The sequence below is a fragment of the Mesoplodon bidens genome (genome assembly GCF_964165515.1).
Source record: "Mesoplodon bidens genome assembly, chromosome: 11".
Lineage (NCBI taxonomy): Eukaryota > Metazoa > Chordata > Mammalia > Artiodactyla > Ziphiidae > Mesoplodon > Mesoplodon bidens.
In genome coordinates this window covers 60,895,484-60,919,976 of record NC_138167.1, presented here as the reverse complement: position 1 = coordinate 60,919,976, position 24,493 = coordinate 60,895,484, and the positions used below count along the sequence as shown (strand labels likewise).

Here is a 24,493-nt window from a genome sequence, read left to right as displayed (position 1 = left end):
GAGGGCGCCGCCGAGGGGGCGGGACTTCCGGCGCGACGTGGAGGCGGCGGCGGCGGCGAGGAAAAGTGGCCGCGTGCGATGCAGGGGGCGCGGCACGTCGTGTGCGCCGTGTCAGGCGGGGTGGACAGCGCCGTGGCCGCGCTGCTGCTGAGGCGGAGAGGTGAGGCGGCCGAGGGCCCAGACCGCCCCTGAGCGGCCCCTTCTCGAAGAGTCTCGCCCGGTCGTGCGGCGCCCCGGCCCCTCACCCTGTGCCTGGGGGTCGGAGAGCGCGCGACCGCAGCCTCGACTGCTGGGGAGCAGTCGGGCCCCCCGTTACCGACGCAGTGAAGGGGGAGTCTCCGACTTCCGGGGGCCGCGTTTTTCCCTGGCTCCGAGGCCCTGCGTCCGGGGCGATGGCGGCGGCGTCAGCACTTAGCCTGGGGAGCGCTGACCTCTGCGGGCACAGCAGCCTCCGTGGAGGTCCTTGTCCTTACGACACACGACGTGGCCGTCAGGCAACGTGTGCGACAAGTACCGACGGGCGGTCTGCTTATTAAATCGCGTCTGTGGTCTTGGTTCGGTGCATGACAAACTTTTGCGCAAAAGCGCTTGCGTTTTTTCAGGCGACTAACGGGTGCCCCGGGTCGGGAGCTGAGGTGAACTTGCCCGTCTGACTTGTCCGTCTGTGTGGCCCTCTCCTGTGAGGCCTCGTACCCCTAGTGACACTTGTGGACCCTCTGCTGTGAGCCGTCTTTCGTGCTTAGGTACTTGCAATGCAGAGTGAGTGCAAGGTTCCTGACCTGGGATTAGTGATTTAAGCGCTCCCTGTCTGTGAAGTGGAGGGAACACCTACCTCACAGGGTTACTGGAAGTATTAGATAACATAATTCTTACAGAGACTTAACCCCAGTGCCCAGCACATATCAGGCACTCAGAAAACAGTAGTGGTTATTAGTTCATATTATTAGTAACTGTAGCTGTTATGAAAGGTGCAATAAAAAGTTAAATAGCAGTATAGGCAAACTGTAGGCATATATAATTGCGAGAAAGGGGGAATCAAAGAATCACAGAGGTGGTAGTGTTTGAGCTGAGACTTGTCGAACCCAGGTTCATGTGTACAACACAGAGTGAGGCTAAACAAACCGAAATTTCGAGTTTGGAGCACAGGAAGGTTTATTAGTTGAGGAGGTGCCAACTTGGAAGATGGGAGACCTAGACTCCTCAAATCCATGGTTGCAAGACTTGAAGGAGGAGTAGGATTTCACTAAGCAAAGATCGGGGAGGAGGAAAGCACTTCTGGCGGAGTCGGCCTCAGGAGCCGGCTCTGGTCGGAGGGAGGCGGAAGTGAGACCGTGAAGTGGCGTTTCGGGGCGGGGGCAGTTCCAAGGAGCTCCGGTTCTTTATGTCAGCACGGAAAGAATTCAGCGAGAGGCAAAGTGATAGATAAGAAGGGATGTATTAGAATAGGACGCTTGTGAGGCTTACAAGCAAGCGGGCAAGAGGGTGCTGTGCCCTGAGAACTTAGTGGGTTACAGTTTTAAAATCAGAGGAAAAGTGGGGAGGGGGAAAAGGCCACCTTCTTCCTCATTCTTGAGTAGACGTCAGTCTTCCATCATCAGCTCCTCCACATTGGGTGGGGGAGTTTTCTTGTCCCTACATGGTCAAGCCAGGACTGTCATGGCACAATGAGAATGAGCAAAAAGGCGGTAACGTATGCTAAAAATGGTAAATCATCTCAGGTTTCACTATAATGTCACCCTTTCCTTATGTTTTTGTTTTTAGAACACATAGAGGAGCGTGCCCTAGGAATCATTAACTTACTGAGCTCACTGGGCAGGATGTGGGTCTCATGCCAGCATTGTTTTATTGTTTTGGGGCATGTCTCATGCTTCTGTTGCATGGTTTTGTTGCTAAGCAAGCCTGCTTGGTTTCGTGGTTAAGCAAACCTGCTTTCTTGAGTTATCATTAACTTACAGGGGTCTCCCATACTTTCTTCTTTACTTACAATCCCCTAGTGGGACTATTTAATTACCTACTTTGTCCCTTTACTCTGTCCTTATCAGAAGGAGAGGGGGGTGGAGAGGTAGGTTGAGCCCTCGTTATGCAATATGTTCTGTTAGGGGCTTTCGCCTGTGTTGGGTAGCAGTGCAGAGCCCTTGAAGGGTTCTGATAAGGCTGTGACATGTTTGGGGAGATGTGGCAGGTGGCCCTGGAGAGACTAGATATGTTATTTTACTACTTCAGGAAGGTAAGCTCTCCTTCGCAGAATCCAGACTGTACAGCTTCGTATTCCAGCTTCCTTGGGTTTTGCTCCTCCGTGGGAGAAGCTGATGGACATAGCAAACAAAAAGCCTGGTCATCTCCACTCAGCACTGGGGTTTTTCCCAGTCTTGTTGGACGTGCGTGTTCTGTCACGTGCCTCCTGGAAAGTTAAGGACTGGCAAGGTGCTATGGTCCCATCCTGGAGTGCCAGAGCCTGTGCCCATGTAAGTGGGTCACACCTCCAGGAGAAAGATGAGCAGGCAGATCAGGCTATAGAAGAGGGGATTTTTAAAGCTCTGGATGTGGAGTTGTGTATTTGTTCTGGTTAAGCTCTTGTTCTTTGCTGGGCACTGCTGGGCGCTGGGGACACGTGGGTGTATGAGCCACAGCTCCATGTTTTAGTGAGCTACAGGGAGCATGGACAGGAACTACTGGCACCTGGTGTGGTGTGCACTACAGGAGAAGCAGAGTCACGTGGTTTGGGAAGCAGAAGAGGGCGGGCCTATTACCTGCTGGGATGGGGGGGTGGTCTTGCTAATGTGACCTTTTAGTATTTGGCAAAGCTGTGTCACTGAATCTCTGTTCTTTGGAGTACTGTATTAAACCTTTTACGGTCAAATGCCCTGTCTTTCATTACATTGAGCCTACCCAAAAAACAGATTTCTCATATGTGGTAGACACCTATGTAGTCCTAAAGTTGGTCTTTCCAATATTTGGTTGGGTGCTTTGTAAGCGACAGAAAAGGGAGAAAACGGTCTCAAAATATACAGATAGTACAGCCCTTACAATAAAGTAGCCAAAATTTTAAATGTCTTTATGTCTGATGACTTAGAATCTAATTCTTAGATGGTAATTGGAAATAACTTTTGAAATGAGTTTGCTTTTCTGATAACTGAATGGTGGGTTTTATTTGTTTCGAAAAATTGTGTTGAATTTCTGGTCTTCTTTCATTCAGTCACACGTTGGCTACACCTCTATGTGCTTGGCATTGTGCGTGGGAGCACGAAGGTGAAAAAATGCCGTCTTGTTCATACCTTGGGGACGCGGGCAATCAGTACAGCCCCACAGCGTATTGTGAGGATGGAGGCCTTTACAAAGTGCAGGGGGAGGGTCAGGGTGCGAGCATCAGCCGGAGAGTCAGGAACAGTTTGCACTAAGATGTAGTCAGAGCACAGAAGGCCACGTGGCAAAGGGGGGTACCACCAGGCACCAGTGCACAGAGGCACAGGAGAGCTCAGGAGTCACTGCTTTTTCCACCCAAGGTTGATTTCATATACTCTCTTTAATTTGTCCTTCACCCCTCCCCCAGGCTACCAGGTGACAGGGGTGTTTATGAAGAACTGGGACTCGCTGGATGAGCATGGAGTTTGCATGGCTGACAAAGACTGCGAAGATGCTTACAGAGTTTGCCAAATCCTAGACATCCCCTTCCATCAAGTGTCCTTCGTGAAGGAGTATTGGAATGATGTGTTCAGGTGTGTGCAGTTCCTGACGCAGAAGGCTTCCTAAGGGCAGGACTGCCATAGTCAGCCGAGCCAGTGGCGTGCAGCCAGCACTTTTTATTTTGGCAGTGGTGCTGAAGATTGTGTGGGGGGGGCCTCAGCCGCCCTCAGGGTGTCTGTGTTAGAGGCCAGGCCTGCATCCCAGAGCACCCCTAGCCCTTATTCCTGCCACTGTGCCACCTGCCCGAAGTCTCTTTAATGTCTCTGCTAAATTAGTATAAGGGAGCTAAGGCTGGGGTCTCCCACGGAAGGCTGGCTGTGACTGGTCCCTGAGGACAAATCCACTGGGCAGTAGATGTCAGGCTGAAGAATCAGCTGGGGTGCTGGTTAAACAGGTACCTGGACCTGGGTCTGGGATGGGGCCCTGGAACCTGCACTTGAGCAGGCACTTCAGGTGATTCTGATGGAGGGGGTCCTTTGGGTCTTATTTTGGGAAATGGTACAATGGGGCCTGGGGCCTGGTGAGTGTAGGTTCAGATGGGAAGTGCAGCTGTCTTTAAACAGATATTTGATGAAAATATTGAAAATGGCTCTATACTGAAGCTCTTCTGTTTTGTAGAAAATTATAGTTTTGGTAAGACAGGGAGAAACTCTAAATTAAGCAAGTAATTTAGCTGATTTATTTTTCCATAGAGTGTCTCACGCTTCAAAGTGACAAGTCTCTTTCTTTTATTCCAGTGATTTTTTAAATGAATATGAAAAAGGAAGAACTCCCAATCCTGACATAGTCTGCAACAAGCATATCAAATTCAGTTGTTTTTTTAATTATGCTGTGGATAATCTTGGTAAGTAATTTGGATTATCTGCATTTGTCTTTTTAAAAATCATAAGATATCCGGGAGCTGAGGTTGGTTTCCACATGTATCTGTTTGATATTGGTGGTGGCTTTTCTGGATCTGAGGACATAAAGCTTAAATTTGAAGAGATCAACCCAGCCTTGGACAAGTATTTTCCATTAGACTCCAGAGTGAGAATCATAGCTGAGCCAGGCGGATACTATGTTGCATCAGCTTCAAGCTCACAGTTAATATCATTGCAAAAAAACCTCACATTAGAGGAGCAGACAGGCTCTGATGATGAAGATGAGTCAAGTGAACGGACCTTTACGTATTACGTGAATGATGGAGTATATGGATCTTTCACCTGCATCCTTTATGACCATGCACATACGAAGCCCCTTCTGCAGAAGAGCCCCAAACCAGTTGGGAAGTATTATCCATCCAGCATCTGGAGACCGACCTGTGATGACCTCGATCGCGTTGTTGAGCGCCATTACTCACCTGAGATGCATGTGGGAGATTGGATGCCCTTTGAAAACATGGGTGCTCACACTGTCGCTGCTGCTTCCACTTTCAGTGGATTCCAGAGGCTGACCGTCTACTATGTGATGTCAGGGCCCAGGTGGCAACTGATGCAGCAAATCCAGAACCACAACTTCCTACCCAAATTAGAGGAGCAGGATGGTGGCACGGTGCCTGTGTCCTGTGCTTGGGAGAGTAGAATGAAGGTCACCCAGCAGCCTGTGCTGCAACTTGTGTTGACGTGTAGACACCATTCTCGTAGCTGTTAACTGTGAGTTTAGCTTGAATTAAGGGTTTGGGGGGACCATTTAACTTAGTTTCTGCGAGGTTTGAGATTTCTGTATGAAGCTTGGCACAGATGTGGCAATGTGGAAGCCCGGGAGATGGGTCACACTTATCTGTGTTCCTGTGGAAACTATTGCAGTATTTGTTCTATGTGGATTTTTATTCACTTCTCAGACATGCTACTAAAGAGTGCCCCTCGACTGCTGAGCAAATGTTTGTAACTTGTGCAATGGCAGGCAGAATGGACCAGAAGCTTAGTGTTGTGACCTATTTTAAAAAATAATAAAGTATCTTGAAATTAAAAAAGGAGAGTATCATAAGATTTTCAGAGAAAGCCAGAAGTCAAAACCTTGTAAGCAGTTTCATCTTGCAGAAGGAAAGGAAGCAGTGAAAACGATAGTATTTTGTATTTCACTGGATAATAAAGAACTCTCTGGCGATGCACAAATGATAGGATCCCCCCGGGGGAGAGAGTGCGTCTTTGTCACGGGCCGCACAGCTGTAAGGACTAGCACAGTGGATTTCAGGAGAGCCAACCTCAGAAAACCCTGAGGAAAGAAGTGTTGGATCACTGGCGAGAGTTGAAAGGTGAGGTCCCCAGACCCTGCCTGCAGGTTCCGCTTTGCTCAAAGCAGCTCTAGTTCCAGATGTGGTTATATTTAGCGGAAGTTTCAGGGGCCCTAATTCAGAACTTAAGAAACTCGGCATTTAGTTTCTTATTAGTCATCCTTTTTGCTGGTCCTACTGAGACCTTTTCTCTTGCTTTAAAAGCAGGCGTCTGCTTTGTCTCGGAAACAGGTCTGGGTCTGTAGCTGATTCTGGGTCCTGGGTCTATTTCGTTTCTCTGGTTTGGAGCCATGTCTTAGTGGCCTGTTCTGAAAGCCCGTTTCTGCGCAAGGTCCTGCTGCCACTGACAGCTTGCCTGCAGATTTTGTCTGTTCCCAGCTTTCTGCCTTCTCATTCCCGTCTGCCTGGTGGGACATCCCCATTCCTGTTTGTTGAACCCCCTGCTGCTGACCTGCTTACTTAGGCTCCTCGTGCTATCTGTTGCTGTGCTTTTGTGAATTCAGGTTCTTTTTCTTGTCCCCTGCTGTCAGGGCCACCATAATGAGCTTCTGGAGTTCTGGATGCTGGTATTTCACATTGTTCTGGCCCATTGCAGCTCACCCTGCCACATCTGGCCATGTGCCAAGACATGCTGTGTGCCAGTGGCCCAGTGGGGTCACAGGACCACTGGCCACTCTGTCCTGTCAGCACTTTTGTAATGACTTAAAAGGGGACAGAGTCGGCTTGCCAACCCGATATGCAAGTGATCTGCCACTGAGACGACAATGATGAAAAGTCGGTTTGTGGAGTTAGGTTATTTTTTTACCAAAAATGCCTATGAGAGCTACGAATTGAAGTCCTAACAAATTTGAATGCTGGGCTAACACCAGTAACATGAAATTTTGAGTAGAGATAAATGCAAAGTTTGCTACCTAGGTTCAGTAATCAAATCTCCTGGTACAGGATTGGGAGTTGATCTAGGGCCTCGAGGGGCCTTGAGCTGACTGTGAGCCTGCAGTCTGGCATCAAAGCCAGTGCAGCCCAAGTTTGCCTTGTGGTCAGGACATCTGAGGAAGGGGGAGGGGTCCGCTGGGGTCCACACTGGGCAGCCTACCTCTAGTGGCTGCATTTAGTTCCAGTTTACTCGGGAAAAAGAGTGACAGGCTCATGGAGCGTGAGTTGGTTTTTATTTTGAAAGTGTGGGAAATACTCCATCTGACGATACTTTGGGGCCATCATAGCAGCACGCAAGCATGTGACTCAGGATCACATTCTAGCTTGGGACCCCAGAGGCCAGAGCTGGGGTGCGCAGGAGAAAGATTTCACTCGGGGGAGGCACAAACAGCTCTTCATGGGGAATGATGCTTGCCTTTGTAGAGCTTGAAGCTCCTTGTCACCTTAGCTTTTCAGGGAGCCCCTAGGTGGCCATCTGTTAGGGATGCTTTGGAAGAATTTCTGCAGTAAATGTTTCTGAGTCTGAATTTACTGTGTGAACAGTACAACACAGAATAAAAATACTCGAAACCTAGACTTCTGAAATCTTAGGGCTTCTCACAAAGAATCCTACATTTTTGCAGTGTAACTGGTGGTTCTTTAAGGAAATAAAGTGATTTTTTTTTCTCTATTAGAAAATCAATCAAGATTTAATAATGTGTTCCTAAGCGTGCTTTTTCAAGTAGTTAATATGCAGCAGTTAATTCTTACTGTGTCTTTTGTTTTACACTGAGCTACTTTGGTTGGTTAAGTACTGAATCAGTTTTGCTGCACCTTCCTAGAAAAAGTCTCTTGCAATACGAAATGTCTGAAATTTTCACACAGTGCAAAGGTTATGGATTAATATGTGCCTTGGTAGGTTCTTTCACTTTTTTGCATTATGTGGAAAGAAGAAATTGACTATGCTGCATGGTCCTTCACTGTTTTAAAAATAATATGTATTTATTAAAGAAAATTAAAAACTCAGAAGAGTAAAAAAGATAAGGGAAAGTGTCACCTATAATTTCACCTCCCAGAATCAAAGGAAAAGAGTTGCTGATATTTGTCTTCATTTTTTCTGTACATTAAAAAAAGTAGAGTCATAAACTTTCTTTCCCTACTGAACAATATCATAAGCATTTTCCCATTAAAAATTCTGTGTAAGTGGCACTGTTATTATGGCAATGGCACTTTAATTTACTTCATATTCTCCTGGTGTTGAACGTTTCAGTTGTTTTCAGTTTTTCCTTAGTATATGAAACACTGAAATTAGCTTTTTGTACTGAAATCTTTATGTGCGTATCTGAATTTTTCCTTAAGCTAGAATGAATGGATAGATATTAACTTTAGAAAGACTCTTAGAGATACAGTGAAATCTTGTAGCAAGATTATATCAATTTAGAGACCTAAAGGCTTCTTATTTAATGGAATTTCAGGTGTGCCTCTGTTCCCTGGGATCTGGGTGTTTGGGAGTGGGACAGGTAATCTGCACAGACTGCCTGGTGTGAGACCTGGCATCTGTCTGCCGCTTGGTGCACCCTGGGCTCAGACTGGCCAAGGCCAGCAAGTGCAAGTCTAAAACTTGATCCTCGGGACTTCCCTGGTGGTCCAGTGGTTAAGACTCATGCTTCAACTGCAGGGGGTGCAGGTTCAATCCTGGGTCGGGAACTAAGATCCCACATGCTGTGTGGCACGACCAAAAATATTTTTTAAATAAAAATTAAAAAAATAAGAGTGGGGCTAATGGCAGACTACGGGAGGGCTCATGCCAAGGAGTACTTCCCAGAACTTCTGCTGCCAGTGTCCTTGTCCTCGTGGTGAGCCACAGCTGCCCCCCGCCTCTGAAGGAGACCCTCCAACACTAGCAGACTGAGCTCTGCCCACCAGAGCAGCACCCAGCTCTACCCATCACCAGTCCCTCCCATCAGGAAGCTTGCACAGGCCTCTGGGATAGCCTCATGCACGAGAGGGCAGACAGCAGAAGCAAGAAGAACTACAGTCCTGCAGCCTGTGGAACAAAAACCACATTCACAGAAAGATAGACAAAATGAAAAGGCAGAGGACTACGTACAAGATGAAGGAATGAGATAAAACTGCAGAAAAACAAATAAATGAAGTAGAGATTGGTAACCTTCCAGAAAAAGAATTCAGAACAATGATAGTGAAGGTGATCCAGGACCTCGGGAAAAAAATGGAGGCAAATATCGAGAAGGTGCAAGAAATGTTTAACAAAGACCTAGAAGAATTAAAGAACAAACAAACAGATGAATAATACAATAACTGAAATGAAAAATACACTAGGAGGAATCAATAGCAGAATAACTGAGGCAGAAGAACGGATAAGTGACCTGGAAGACAGAATGGTGGAATTCATTGCCGTGGAACGAATAAAGAAAAAAGAATGAAAAGAAATGAAGCCTAAGAGACCTCTGGGACAACATTAAACGCACCAACATTCACCTTATACGGGTCCCAGAAGGAGAAGAGAGAGAGAAAGGACCTGAGAAAATATTTGAAGAGATTATAGTCGAAAACTTCCCTAACATGGGAAAGGAAATAGCCATCCAAGTCCAGGAAGCACAGAGAGTCCCAGGCAGGATAAACCTCAGGAGAAACACGCCGAGATACATAGTAATCAAACTGACAAAAATTGAAGACAAAGAAAAATTATTAAAAGCAACAAGGGATAAACGACAAATAACATACAAGGGAACTCCCATAAGGTTAACAGCTGAATTCTCAGCAGAAGCTCTACCAGCCAGAAGGGAGTGGCATGATATATTTAAAGTGGTGAAAGAGAAGAACCTACGACCAAGTACTCTACCCACCAAGGATCTCATTCAGATTCGACAGAGAAATCAGAAGCTTTACAGACAAGCAAAAGCTAAGAGAATTCAGCACCACCAAACCGGCTGTACAACAAATGCTAAAGGAACTTCTCTAAGTGGGAAACACCAGAGAAGAAAAGGACCTACAAAAACACAAACCCATAACAATTTAAAAAATGGTCATAGGAACATATATATCGATAATTACCTTAAATGTGAATGGATTAAATGCTCCAACCAAAAGACACAGGCTCACTCTATGGATACAAAAACAAGACCCATATATATGCTGTCTACAAGAGACCCACTTCAGACCTAGGGACACATATAGACTGAAAGTGAGGGGATGGAAAAAGAGATTCCATGCAAATGGGAATCAAGAAAGCTGGAGTAGCAATACTCATATGAGATATAATAGACTTTAAAATAAAGAATGTTGCAAGAGACAAGGAAGGACACTACATAATGATCAAGGGATCAATCCAAGAAGATATAGCAATTACAAATATATATGCACCCAACATAGGAGCACCTCAATACATAAGGCAGATGCTAACAGCTATAAAAGAGGAAATCAACAGGAACACAGTAATAGTGGGGGAATTTAACACCTCACTTACACCAATGGACAGATCATCCAGACAGGAAATTACTAAGGAAACACAAGCTTTAAATGACACAATAGACCAGATAGATTTAATTGATATTTATAGGACATTCCATCCAAAAACAGCAGATTACACTTTCTTCTCAAGTGCACATGAAACATTCTGCAGGACAGATCACATCTTGGGTCACAAATCAAGCCTCAGTAAATTTTAAAAAATTGAAATCATATCAAACATCTTTTCAGGACCACAATGCTATGAGATGAGAAATAAATTACAGGGGAAAAAAAGTAAAAAACACAAACACATGGAGGCTAAACAGTATGTTACTAAATAACCAAGAGACCACTGAAGAAATCAAAGAGGAAATCAAAAAATACCGAGAGACAAATGACATGGAAAACACAATGATCCAAAACCTATGGGATGCGGCAAAAGCAGTTCTAAGAGGGAAGTTTATAGCAATACAGTCCTACCTCAAGAAACAAGAAAAGCTCAAATAAACAATCTAACCTTACACCTAAAGGAACTAGAGAAAGAAGAACAAACAAAACCCGAAGTCAATAGGAAGGAAATCATTGGGCTTCCCTGGTGGCGCAGTGGTTGGGAGTCTGCCTGCCGATGCAGGGGACACGGGTTTGTGCCCCGGTCCGGGAGGATCCCACATGCAGCGGAGCGGCTGGGCCCGTGAGCCATGGCTGCTGAGCCTGTGTGTCCGGAGTCTGTGCTCCGCAACGGGAGAGGCCACAACAGTGAGAGGCCTGCGTACCGCAAAAAAAAAAAAAAAAATAGGAAGGAAATCATAAAGATCAGAGCAGAAATAAATGAAGTAGAGACAAAGAAAACAACAGCAAATATCAATAAAACTAAAAGCTTGTTCTTTGAGAAGATAAACAAAATTGATAAACCTTTAGCCAGACTCATCCAGAAAAAGAGGGAGAGGATGCAAATCAATAAAATTAGAAATGAAAAAGAAGTTACAGTGGACACCGTGGAAATACAAAGCATCCTAAGAGACTACTACCAGCAACTCTATGCCAGTAAAATGGACAACCTGGAAGAAATGGACAAATTCTTAGAAAGGTATAACCTTCCAAGACTGAACCAGGAGGAGATAGAAAATATGAAGACCAGTCACAAGTAATGAAATTGAAACTGTGATTAAAAATCTTCCAACAAACAAAAGTCCAGAACCAGATGGCTTCACAGGTGAATTCTAGCAAACATTTAGAGAAGAGCTAACACCCATCCTTCTCAAACTCTTCCAAAAAATTGCAGAGGAAGGAGCACTCCCAAACTCATTCTACGAGGCCACCATCACCCTGATACCAAAACCAGACAAAGATACTACAAAGAAAGAAAATTACAGACCAGTATCACTGATGAATACAGATGCAAAAATCCTCAACAAAATAGTAGCACACAGAATCCAACAACACATTAAAAGGATCATATACCATGATCAAGTGAGATTTACAGGGATGCAAGGATTCTTCAGTATACACAAATCAACCAATGTGATACATCATACTAACAAATTGAAGAATAAAGACCATATGATCATCTCAATAGATGCAGGAAAAGCTTTTGACAAAATTCAACACCCATTTATGATAAAAACTCTCCAGAAAGTGGGCATAGAGCAAACTTACCTCAACATAATAAAGGCCATATATGACAAACCCACAGCAAACATCATTCTCAATGGTGAAAAACTGAAAGCATCTCCTCTTAAGATCAGGAACAAGACAAGGATGTCCACTCCTGCCACTATTATTCAACATAGTTTTGGAAGTCCTAGGGATGGCAATCAGAGAAGAAAAAGAAAGAAAAGGAATACAAATTGGAAAAGAAGAAGTAAAACAGTCACTGTTTGCAGATGACATGATACTATACATAGATAATCCTAAAGATGCCACCAGAAAACTACTAGAGCTAATCAATGAATTTGGTAAGGTTGTAGGATACAAAATTAATACACAGAAATCTTTTGCATTCCTATACACTAATGATGAAAAATCTGAAAGAGAAATTAAGGAAACAGTCCCATTCACCACTGCAACAAAAGGAATAAAATACCTAGGAATAAACCTACCTAAGGAGGTGAAAGATCTGTACTCAGAAAACTATAAAACACTGATGAAAGAAATCAAAGATGACACAAACAGATGGAGAGATATACCATGCTCTTGGATTGGAAGAATCAATATTGTGAAAATGACTATACTACCCAAAGCAATCTACAGATTCAGTGCAATCCCTATCAAATTACCAATGGCATTTTTTACAGAACAAAAAAATCTTAAAATCTTAAAATTTGTGTGGAGACACAAAAGACCTCAAATAGCCAAAGCAATCTCGAGGGGAAAAAACGGAGCTGGAAGAATCAGGCTCCCTGACTTCAGACTATACTACAAAGCTACAGTAATCAAGGCAATATGGTACTGGCACAAAAACAGAAATATAGATCAATGGAACAAGATAGAAACCCCAGAGATAAACCCACACACCTGTGGTCAACTAATCTATGACAAAGAAGGCAAGGATATACAATGGAGAAAAGACAGTCTCTTCAATAGTGTGCTGGGAAAACTGGACAGCTACATGTAAAAGAATGAAATTAGAACACTCCCTAACACCATACACAAAAATAAAATGGATTAAAGATCTAAATGTAAGACTGGACACTATAAAACTCTTAGAGGAAAACATAGGAAGAACGCAATATGACGTAAATCACAGCAAGATCTTTTTTGACCCACCTCTTAGAGTAATAGAAATAAAAACGAAAGTAAACAAATGGGACCTAATGAAACTTAAAAGCTTTTGCCCTGCAAAGGAAACTATAAACGACGAAAAGAGAACCCTCAGAATGGGAGAAAATATTTGCAAACGAATCAATGGACAAAGGATTAATTTCCAAAATATATAAACAGCTCATGCAGCTCAATATTAAAAATACAACCCAGTCAAAAAATGGGCAGAAGACCTAAATAGACATTTGTCCAAAGGAGACATACAGATGGACAAGAAGCACATGAAAAGCTGCTCAACATCACTAATTATTAGAGAAATGCAAATCAAAACTACAATGAGGTTATCATCTCACACTGGTTAGAATGGGCATCATCAGAAAATCTAGAAACAACAAATGCTGGAAATGGATGGTGTGCAGAAAAGGGAACCCTCTTGCGCTGTCGGTGGGAATGTAAATTGATACAGCCACTATGGAGAACAGTATGGAGGTTCTTTAAAAAACTAAAAATATAATTACCATATGACCCAGCAATCCCACTACTGGGCATATAATGAGAGAAAACCATAATTCAGAAAGACACGTGCACCCCAGTGTTCATTGCAGCACTATTTACAATAGCCAGGTCATGGAAGCAACCTAAATACCCATCAACAGATGAATGGATAAAGAAGATATGGTACATATATACAATGGAATATTACTCAGCTATAAAAAGGAATGAAATTGGGTCATTTGTAGAGACATGGATTGACCTAGAGGCTGTCATACAGAGTGAAGTAAGTCAGAAAGAGAAAAACAGATATCGTATGTTAACGTGTATATGTGGAATCTAGAAAAATGGTACAGATGAACTGGTTTTCAAGACAGAAATAGAGACAGATGTAGAGAACAAACGTATGGACACCAAGGGGAGAAAGAGGCAGGGGGTAGTGGTGGTGGGATGAATTGGGAGATTGGGCTTGACATATATAATACACTATTATGTATAAAATAGATAACTAATAAGAACCTGCTATATAAAAAATAAATAAATTTAAAAAAAATCTCTGGAGATTTCCCTGGTGGCGCAGTGGTTAAGAATCCGCCTGCCAATGCAGGGGACACAGGTTTGATCCCTGGTCTGGGGAGATCCTACATGCCGCGGAGCAACTAAGCCCGTTGAGCCTGCGCTCTAGAGCCTGCGCTCTAGAGCCCGTGAGCCACAACTGCTGAGCCTGCGTGCCAGCTACTGAAGCCGGCGTGCCTAGAGCCCATGCTCCGCCACAAGAGAAGCCACCCCAATGAGAAGCCCATCTACCTCAGCGAAGAGTAGCCGCTGATCGCCGCTACTAGAGAAAGCCCGCGCGCAGCAACGAAGACCCAACGCAGCCAAAAAATTAAAAAGCAGAATGTCAATTGTATTAAAGTATTTGACAGGATAGACATCTGTACTATAAAATTAAAATTTTAAAAAAATTTAAATAAAAATAAATAAAATCTGATCTTCGTGTTTTTAAAAACCTCCCAGGAGCAGATGCAGTCGCTACGGGTCACTATGCAAGAACGTCCCTGGAAGATGAAGAGGTCTTTCAGCAGAAGCACGTTAGGAGGCCAGAAGGGCTTTTCAGAAATCGATTTGAAATTAGAAATGGTGAGTTAAAGTGCCTGGGCCAGAGCTTAATTATTTGCGAATGAAGTAAAATATTTTGAAGAATGACAGTGAGTTGTTTGAGCACACCTGCACGACTTCTCTCCTTGTGTTCCAAACTAGCTCGTTGGTTTTGGTTTCCTCTTCGAAAAAGGACCGTTATCGAGAGGGTCTGTGATTGGTACCCGGAGGAGGCTCAGGTGGGGCGCCCGGGCCAGGGCTGCTGGGAAACTGAAGCCATAATTCATAACCCGGTTCTGGGAGGAGACGCACAACAATAATCATTGGAGTGTAACAGGCCCTGATTCTTACCCTTGAGTTTTTGAGGACTTGAGATTGAGGTGTACTTTGGTGTGACATGAGTGCTGGGACCTGACATGGCACAGGCCTGGCAGCCAGGCTTGTAACTATGCTTACGAGGATTACATACATAAGTTAGCTTATCAGTGTCAAAGGGAGCAAAGTTCCACCTGCCTAGAAAATGCCAGGCAGTCACCTGGAAAGCTGCTGGCTTGTCCTTGTGTACATCTGCACGTACAACAGAGGAATTTGCATCATTATTAAGTGAAAGACAAGATGGGGCTTGGAGCCGTGTTTCTGCAGGCAGTTTCCACTGCTGCAGGCCCATGGGGGAGTTGGCACTTCTCCGCGTCTGGCCTGCCCTGGCCGCCTCACGCCCACCGCCTCCCTCCCCGCGCCCCTCTTGGCAGTGCCAGCATGCAGGTTCTCTGGTTCTGTTTCTCAGATGAGGAAACTGAAGCTTGGCTGCACTCGCCAACCGGGGTGCTTCGGGTTGGGGGGCTGGATCCCAGCTGGGTCTGTTCAGCTCCACCGTCCCTGGTCGTTGTGCCATCCTCCGTGTCATCCGGCCTGATCCACCCTGTCTTCCTTCTCTCTCCCTCCTTCCACCTTCTCACAGCAGCCGAGGCCAGAGATAAGCTTACTGGCAGGGCCCAGACAAGGACACCGCCTACCTGATGTTGGGAAGGCCTCTCGCTGCTGCCTGCAGGGCGCTGGGCCGTCCGGGGGGGTGGGGGGTGTGTGTGTGTGTGTGTGTGTGTGTGTGTGTGTGTGTGTGTGTGTGTGTGTGTGTGTGTGTGTGTGTGTGTGTGTGTGTGTGTGTGTGTGTGTGTGTGTGTGTGTGTGTGTGTGTGTGTGTGTGTGTGTGTGTGTGTGTGTGTGTGTGTGTGTGTGTGTGTGTGTGTGTGTGTGTGTGTGTGTGTGTGTGTGTGTGTGTGTGTGTGTGTGTGTGTGTGTGTGTGTGTGTGTGTGTGTGTGTGTGTGTGTGTGTGTGTGTGTGTGTGTGTGTGTGTGTGTGTGTGTGTGTGTCCCCCATCCGGGGGCTGATGTCTTCCCTCCCCGGGTGCTGCCTTCGCACTCCTGGGCAGCCCTCACCAGGAAATCCTCCTGATTTTCCTCCACATCAGGAGGACACGGCTTTGACTGCCCAGCCCTGCCGCCTGGGGACTCCATGGTGGAATTTGCCCAGTGAATGTAGGTCTAAGGGGCCTGAGTAGATGAAGGATTTGTTTCCATGTCACATAGCCATCCCCGTTTACCTCCTAGAAAATGGTGGTGCCTTACAGAGCTTTCTGGGCCTTTTTGACAGGCCAAAGGCACTCAGACCTCTGACTGCATTGGCGTGTGCCTTGTTCTGTGTAGTTATTTTAATAATACCACAGTGTCTTTGTTCTCTGTGTGCATTTTAGGCACCTAGAGATTTTTATTTTGCTCTGACTCAGTTGCCCTGGAGACCTGATCTTGGGCCTCCTGGCCTGGGTCCCTGGGGAGAGTGCACAGGGGCAGCAGAGTCCAGCCTGCACTCCTGACCCCTGGCCCTGGGCCAGGGTAGATGTCCTCACCCGTCCCCGTGGCAGGTGGCACCATGGCTGACCCGGAGGAGCGAAGGTGTGAATGAGGCTCCAGGCACAGGCGGACCATCGCCTAGCAGGGATCCGTCTCCGTGGTTTAGGGTTCCTGCTTTCTTTCTTAAAAATCATAGATTTTGAGTTTGTTTTAAAATAACCCAGAACTTTGAGAAATTGAAAATTGCTCCCAGTATTCTGAGGCTTTTGTATGCGCTTAGACTGTTTAAGTTTAGTTCTGAAACAAAAAAGAGCCTTTGGCAAATGAGTCTGCCTACCTGATGACTGGTTGACTGAACTCGGTTTTTCACTTTTCACTTGATTTTGTTGTTTTTTACATAAAAAGTGATGAAATAGAAACCAGGTGATTGAGCTCAGTTTCCAGCTCTGCGCTTCTCTCCCTGCACCATTGTGGGCAGTCACTTTAATTATCTGAGCCTCAGTTTCCTCATCTGAAAATGGGGATAATTCTATCATAAGGCTAAGGTGAGAATCAAATTTGAGGTCACGGGTGGAAAACATTAGCTATACAGAGAGCATGTTACACACGTAACTGGGCCAAGCTGCACGCTGCACTTGGGCTGTTTGTACCCTTGGCACGGGTGTGAGCTGTGGGTGTGACTTGCCGAGACTTAGCTTAGCCCTGGATGTGAGCCACATGGAAAGAATCCGGAACACTGGTGTCACGTTCAGTTTCCTCCGTTGGTCATTGAGCTGCAGAGTGGGGGACCCAGCGTTTGCGGTCATGGAAGGTCTGTAACACACCAGGCAGGACCGAGGGACCCGGAGCTGGAGCCGGGCCTTGTTTTCTGAACCGCATCCCATGGCCAGGGTCCGTCACAGCTCTGCACTGTTGCTGTCCAGCCGGGAACGGGTGTTTACAATGAATAGAACATTAGAGAAACTGCAGAGGAGCAGCTGACGGATGTCAGCTCGAACCATAAAAAAAAGCCCACTGTGACCAAGTGGGGAGTACGTTGAGAAGCCGGGTGCTGCTGGGGGGCGTGGTCGGCGTCCACTGTGGGACCTGGGAGGTGAGCAGGGTCCCTGAGAGCAGCCACGGTGCAAACACATCCTGTGGTTATTAGGAAACAGCACAACTGACACCATTTCAGCAGGATTTTTTGGACGTTGTCTTGTCCAGTTTTCCCAGATGTGGCTGAGTTTGTTTTTTTTTCTTAATACTTCGTAACATTTTTGTCATGTGATGTTTAATCTTTGCAGATATAGTCTAACATATGAACTGGAATAAATGTCCTTATCACATAAACTCTACCTTCTGCATATTTTTTTCAATAGCAGATCAATTAGGGATGAGAATTTTTCTTACCTTAACCACAGCAGTTCTCTTTTCTGGAAGTCTTCTATTGAGTATTGATCTTTGTTTCTGCCAGACCAGGGGTCATCTATCAAAGTAAACAGAAGGACATTATAAAAAGCAAAGTATGCTTATTTTTATTCCTGCAACATCTTTTGTTCTTTACTCTTGGCAGTGGTAAAACTTCTCCAAGCAGCTGACAGCTTTAAAGACCAGACCTTCTTTCTCAGCCAGGTTTCCCAGGATGCCCTGAGGAGAACCCTCTTCCCCCTGGGGGGATTAACGAAAGATTTTGTAAAGAAAATAGCTGCTGAGAATAGACTTCATCATGTGCTTCAGAAAAAAGAGGTAGGATTGAGGGGTGTGCGTGCTCCCAGCCTGGGGTCCTGCACCACCTCCCCTGCCCGGGATCCGGCATTGGGTGAGGAACCTGCCATGCACACAGTGCGGGGGGCTGGGTCCTTCAGAAGGCAGCAGAGAAGGGACCTCTCCCTCCCAGCCGTGCCTTGGCCCCCTGGGGCGGCAGCTCTCCTGGCAGCTAGGTGGCTGGCTGGGGTGCTCTTGGCTCAGCTGCCAGGTGAGAGCAGGACGGTGAGGACCGGGCCCCGAGACCCCCGTCGGCACACAGATCTCTGTTTCTGTCCGCGCGTCAGCACGGCCTCATCAGGTGTCTGCTTTGCGCCAGGCGCTGCACCACTGGCCTCTGAGGACACGGAGAGGAGCGCAGTTCATCCCTTCCTCCAGGGAGCTTACGTCAAGGGGGCGGACAGACAAACCTACCGTTGTAAACTCAGAAGGTGTCCCTGAGAGAAGGTGTAGGGTCCAGTGAGAGAAAATGCCACGGGCTCTGATCTAGATTCGGGGGCAGAGACAGACACCCGGGAAGGCCTCCAAGGAAAGCCTGTCCTCAGGCCTCAGGGTGAATGGGATTTAGAGTCACGTAGACGGTTGGGAAAGAGCCTGTGCAAAGGCCCCGAGCCTGGCGCAGTGGTGGAGTTGAGGTGAAGCCAGTGTGGCGGGCGCTTGGTGCTAGAGGGTGGGGTGCAATGTGGGAGGGGTCCCAGCGGGCTCGGCAGACCCGGGGGTGGTCAGTCTAACCAGGCTGTTTCGGGTTGAGGTGGCCTTAGCTGCAGCCGCTGCTTCACGTCTGTCCTGGGGACGGGCACAGCTGTGCTTTTGTCATCAAGTCGCTGTCCCCAGGAAAGCCAGCCCTGTGCCCATCCCTCCACCTGTAACATCTCTACTCATGTCTCTACCTGTTCGTTTTCTGGGTGTGACTGGTAAGAGCTGAGCGAGCCGCCCTCATAGGACCTGTGTTCTAGGGACGCAGGCCAGCGCGTGAGCGAGCCGCCCTCATAGGACCCGTGTTCTAGGGACACAGGCCAGCGCGTGAGCAAGCCGCCCTCATAGGACCCGTGTTCTAGGGATGCAGACCAGTGCGTGAGTGAGCCTCCCTCATAGGACCCGTGTTCTAGGGACGCAGGCCAGCGCTTGAGCGAGCCGCCCTCATAGGACCCGTGTTCTAGGGACGCAGGCCAGCGCGTGAGCGAGCCGCCCTCATAGGACCCGTGTTCTAGGGACACAGGCCAGCGCGTGAGCGTGGAAGCTGAACCATGAGCGTGGGATGGCGAGCCTGTTCCTGCTAGGCCTTCCCGCGTGCTAGAAACGTCACCTCGAGAAAGGACTCTCCTTCCTCGGACCCTCCCGCGATGCTTCACCTCGTGGCCTGGCTTGTACTTCCTGCTTCTGCTCTGGTCCCTGTCTCTCCCCTGAGACTCACCGACAGTGGCCTGAGGGCTTAAGCAGCTTTAGTTTTCTTTCCTGGGCGGCTGGTCTGAGGGTCTGCAGCGCGGGGCCAGACCCTGCTGGGTGTGGAGGTGGCACCGCTTACTTAGCTGCCAAGGTCCATGTCTGGGGCCTGAAGTAAACCCCTGAGATCTGTCTGTGGCTGTGACTGGTGTGTGTGGTGCTGGAGAAGGGAAGCCAGGCCCCTGGCCCGGGGGTGGGGCGGCTCGGGGCAGGTGAGGCCCCGCCCCTGCCCAGGCTCTCCAGGTGGAGTGCAGGACCCCACCCGGCCATTTGTCTCACGGTTGGCCTTCCTTTCATTTCAGAGCATGGGCATCTGTTTCGTTGGTAAAAGAAATTTTGAAAATTTCATCCTTCAGGTGAGTGGTTTTTGATGCAAAAGGATGGAGCCATGTTTCTGCTCTGGACCTGGATCCATTAGTAATGAAACGTTTGTTTTCCAGTATTTACAGCCTCGACCTGGTAAATTTATTTCTATAGAAGACAATAAAGTTCTGGGAACACATAAAGGTGAGATGCAACGCTGGGCTGCTTTTCATCCTGAGCTCCTTGAGGCGTGGGGCAAGTTTGAGCTCTGGGAATTTAGAGGAGATGCTTCCAGTCCCTGAGGGATGGGGGTGGGTGGCGCCAGGGAAGGTGGGAGTGGCTCTGACGGGGTGTTTGCGATTCCAGATGTGGGCTCCAATAACAAAGGATGCTGTCTGGTTCAGAAGCCTCACTCTCTGAATTATGTACTAAGTCCCCATGAATAGACTTATTTTTTCATTACATGTAGAGAATACCAGACTACAGAAAAACTCCACTGGAGGGAAGGAGTTAGGTTGACTTCAGAGCACAAGTTTCATGATTTAGGACGCCGTGAAGAGTTGGGACCAGAAGGTGGCCCTCCTGGCCGGAGTGCTGCACCCCAGGTGCTGCTTCCTCATTCGCAGATGCTGCTGGGGTTCGGGGAACCCTGAGCCTGCCCTGAGCCGGCATGGGGAGGACGGGTCAGGCACGAGAGTTCACAGCCCAGGTGGGAGGACAGAGGCGGGCTTGGTCAACGGTGGGGCTGTGCCCTTGGGAGCCTGATGACAGACGAGACTTGGTCCAGCGTAAGTCTGACTTGCCGGAAGGATGAGGGCTGGGGCTCAGACATGGACACTCCCAAGGGGCTTGTTCCTTGGAGGCCCTTACCTTGGTTTGGGCCGGACAGCTTCACCTTCCTGGTGCTGTTGGAGGGAGCGGGCCTTAGACGTCACGGGCTCCCAGAGAGCTGAGCATTCCTGAGAGAAGACGTGCCGGCCCTGCTGGGGACAACTTGCAGGGCGCTCACAGCCTGTCCCGGCAGGAGGCTGCCAGGGCACACAGGGGAGCCCAGTTCCGTTGCCTGGCTTGCAGAAGTGGAGTGCTGAGCTCGGCGCCGGTTCCCCGTGGGGCTGGGGGCTGGGGGAGGCGTGGCCTAGCCGGCTGGCCTTGTGGTGTTTGTGGTGGGGGTGAGGGTGCACAGAGAAACCGGGGCAGCCTGGTGTCCTGGCCCCGAGGCAGTTAGTACACGGGGGCTCGGCAAGAGGGGCTCGTGGCTTCAGGCGGGGCACTTGGCCCACGTTCTAAAGGAGCGGCCCCTGCTCCTGGCGGGTCAGGGGGCCGCACAGCTGGAACGGCTCCTCGCGGGGCGGGAGGTACAGCCTAAGCCAGGCCACCCGGGTGGTCCGCAGAGGGGGCCTCCTGCCTGCTGCCTCCCAGCCTCCTCCCCGTCCCGAGGGTGGGACATTTGAGACGGGGCCCCTCCCACCTCACTGAGAAACTGTTTCCACAGGTTGGTTCCTGTATACTTTGGGCCAGAGAGCCAAAATAGGTGGCTTACGGGAGCCCTGGTATGTGGTGGAGAAGGACGGCACCAGGGGCGACGTGCTCGTGGTGAGTCGGACGGGTGAGGTGACTGAGGCCTGGTTATAGCAGAGCCCACGGTGCTGAGCCAGGCAGGGTGGGGGGTCTGCAGGGCAGCTGCGATCGGGAGCATCCTTGCCTTTCCTCTGCGTCCTCCCGGGCTTGGCCCTAGGTACCAAAAGGGTTTTGTTTAAGGTACTTACTAAGCTTTTACTGTATGCTGGTCACATTATTAATCATCACATCAATCCCTGTAAGTAGATGTATTCCTCCGATTTTACAAGACTCAAAGATTAAGTAACGTGGGAAGGTCCCTTGGAGAGGAGGTGGCTCAGTGTCCTGGACGGGGCCTGCACACAGAGGCCTCCAGCGATTCACTGTTGAACAGATAGGGTGCAGAGCCGGGACCGACCCAGGCCGTCTGCCGCAGCGGGGCTCTGGGCCACTGGGACCCGGGACTGTGTCCCCAGGCTCTAGAGCAGGACTTTACAAAGGGGGCATGTTTGCCCTGCTCCCCTCCCTGGGACATTTGGCAGGGTCTGGGGACATTTTCAGCGTCACGGCATGGCGGAGGGATGGGGGGAGCAAGTGCTGCTGGCGTCCAGTGGGTGAAGCCAGGGAGCCCCGTCCCCTACACAGTGATCCGGCCCCAAAGCTCAGCAGTGCTGAGGCTGAGCATCCTGGCTCTGAGCGCGCTCTGTCCCAGAACTGGGGACCCTCCCTTAGACGCGGGCAGAGGGGCCAGCAGGCCTCTGGGACATCACCGCCCAGAAGAGCCCTGGGCGCAAGGGCCTGGACGGTGATTCTGGTCCAGCATGAGTTAAAGGGACTTTAAAGTTTAGCTGTCTCTTTTGCTTTGAGAAAGGACATCCACCGACACTTGTCCCCTGTGTGGGTCTCCTTATCTACTTAGAGCCCAAGGGCCCCGGACTCGATGCCCTTGGTCCTGCCTCAAGGGAGGCCTGCTAAGTCCTAGGAGGCCAGGTGCATGGAGGCCTAGGAAGCCTGTTCCCAGCCACGTGGGACTTGGTGGGATCCCTGTGGCAACGTGGCTGCCCCGTATGCCTCTGGCACTGGGCCGCCGGCTTGTGGCGAGGGCAGGGTGAACTTCCAGGAGGAGAGGTCATGGGGTCGGATCGCATGCTCCTCTGCTGTTTGCTGAGTGTGACCATGACGAGTGACTTTCCCTCTCGTGCCTCGGTTTCCTCATCTGCAAAGTGGGGTAGAAAGGCTCGAGGGATAAGCGCATGAATTTCCACATATCAGCGTGGATTTCAGTGAGTGTTTACTGTCATGATCATGATTAATGAAGTGCGGCGAGGGGGCTCTGGGGCAGGACCCTCCGCTGAGGGCTCCAGGGTGTCACGTCCTTGCATTCCGCTCCGCAGGCCCCCCGGACAGACCACCCGGCCCTGTACAGGGACCTGCTGCGGACCGGCCGCGTGCACTGGGTAGCTGAGGAGCCGCCCGCAGCCCTGGTCCGCGACAAGATGATGGAGTGCCACTTCCGATTCTGCCACCAGATGGCGCTAGGTGACTGAGCGGGGATCCCCGGGTGAGGCCAGAATTAGGACCGGCGGTTCGACCTGGGCCGGGGCCCCCACTGTTCAGATTGTATAACGTGCAGGCCTCCTTGCCCTCTGCCTACGCAGAGACAGCCTGGGGGGCGCTGAGGCCAGCTTCGCCTCCTTTGTCTGTGACACAGGGTCGGTCTCTGGAAGAGGGCAGGTTGCCGGGGTGGGTGGGACTGAGGGTCCCGCTGGCAGCCCGGCCGGCAGGTAGTGTGTGTGCCGCCCGGGGCCCGGGCGGGCGGTGCTGAGCCCCTCTGGCTGTCGCCCTGAGCTTCCTTTGTCCTCGCTGCCCGCTCCTTCCTCCCCAGGGGCCCAAGGCCTGGGGCTGAGCACACGTGGCAAGGCCAGCACCCCCTCCAAGGGTCCTTCTCTTCCCCCAGTGCCCTGCGTGCTGACCCTCAATCAAGACGGCACTGTGTGGGTGACGGCCGTGAAGGCTGTGCGGGCTCTCGCCCTGGGACAGGTGAGTGGGGGTACGCCGGCTGGCAGGTGGGTTGGGGTCTCAGCCCCAAGTCTGCGCCTGCTTTTGCCCCGGAACCCGGCCCTCCTCAGCAGCTGCTCAGCTGCGCGGAGGAGCAGGCTTCGTGCTCTGGAAGGACGGCACTTCCTCCCTACCAGAGCAGCTGGTCTCCAGGGGGAGCTGAGGGGCAGAGGGACTGTGGTGCTCGGCTCACACAGCCCGCGAGGGTGGGTGCACAGCCAGCCCTGCAACCGTGAGGCCTGGCTCTTGGCGCGGCTAGTGGGAGCGCCGGCTGCTCTGCCCTGGCCCGCCTCTGGCCTGGGCCCTGGGGACAAGGACAGGAGGGGGAGAGGCAGAGCATTGCCCCTCCCCAGCCCCAGGTCCAGGCTCCTGGCTGCACTGTGGGCACCCGGATGCCGGGTTGCACTGCAGGTGACACGGCTTCTCTCCCCTGCAGTTCGCTGTGTTCTACAAAGGGGATGAGTGCCTGGGCAGTGGGAAGATCCTGCGCCTGGGGCCATCCGCCTACACACTCCAGAAGGGCAGGAGCAGACCCAATATGGCCGTGGATGGCTCCAGCAACGGCCGGGGTGACAGCCCGGGCCGGGGGCCCACGCTCTGACAGAGGCCGAGCGGCGGCTGCGGAGCTCACGGAGGACACGTGGAGGAGCAGAGCCGGGGGCAGGGCCACCGGGGGCGCGGCCACTGCTGCCCGCACCTGCCGCCCCAGTCCTGGCCGAGCCGGCCAAGCTTCCGGGCCGCTTCGGAGCCAGGGAGAGTCCCTCCTCTCTGCTCGCTGGCCGGCGGGTCTGTCCCAAGTGCCCCATGGGTGCAGTTCCTCTTTCGCACCCTCTAGAGGGCTTCCCTTCCGGGGGCACGTGGAGGGGACCTGTGGGGGGGATGGATGGACTGCAGGGGCAGTACCCAATAAAAACT

The 24,493-nt window shown here is 49.7% G+C and overlaps 1 protein-coding gene and 1 pseudogene across 4 annotated transcripts; both read left to right on the top strand.

Annotated features, from left to right (window-relative positions):
• TRMU (tRNA mitochondrial 2-thiouridylase) lies at positions 1–24,493 on the top strand. Of its 3 annotated transcripts, none has more exons than XM_081248889.1 (11): positions 1–160; positions 3,551–3,716; positions 4,422–4,528; positions 14,549–14,671; positions 18,027–18,199; positions 19,963–20,016; positions 20,101–20,167; positions 21,456–21,556; positions 22,915–23,059; positions 23,406–23,560; positions 24,015–24,493. In XM_081248889.1, the coding sequence occupies exons 1-11, from the start codon at positions 79–81 to the stop codon at positions 24,177–24,179; spliced, it is 1,338 nt and encodes a 445-aa protein (XP_081105015.1). In that variant the 5' UTR covers positions 1–78; the 3' UTR covers positions 24,180–24,493. The 3 variants fall into 3 exon arrangements, with proteins under 3 accessions (XP_081105015.1, XP_081105016.1, XP_081105017.1); XM_081248890.1 differs by having other exon boundaries at positions 2–160; positions 23,478–23,560; XM_081248891.1 differs by lacking the exons at positions 1–160; positions 3,551–3,716 and having other exon boundaries at positions 4,419–4,528; positions 18,086–18,199; positions 23,478–23,560.
• LOC308625158 (ornithine decarboxylase-like) lies at positions 4,546–8,024 on the top strand (annotated as a pseudogene). Its single transcript has one exon. The product of its transcript is annotated as an ornithine decarboxylase-like (transcript).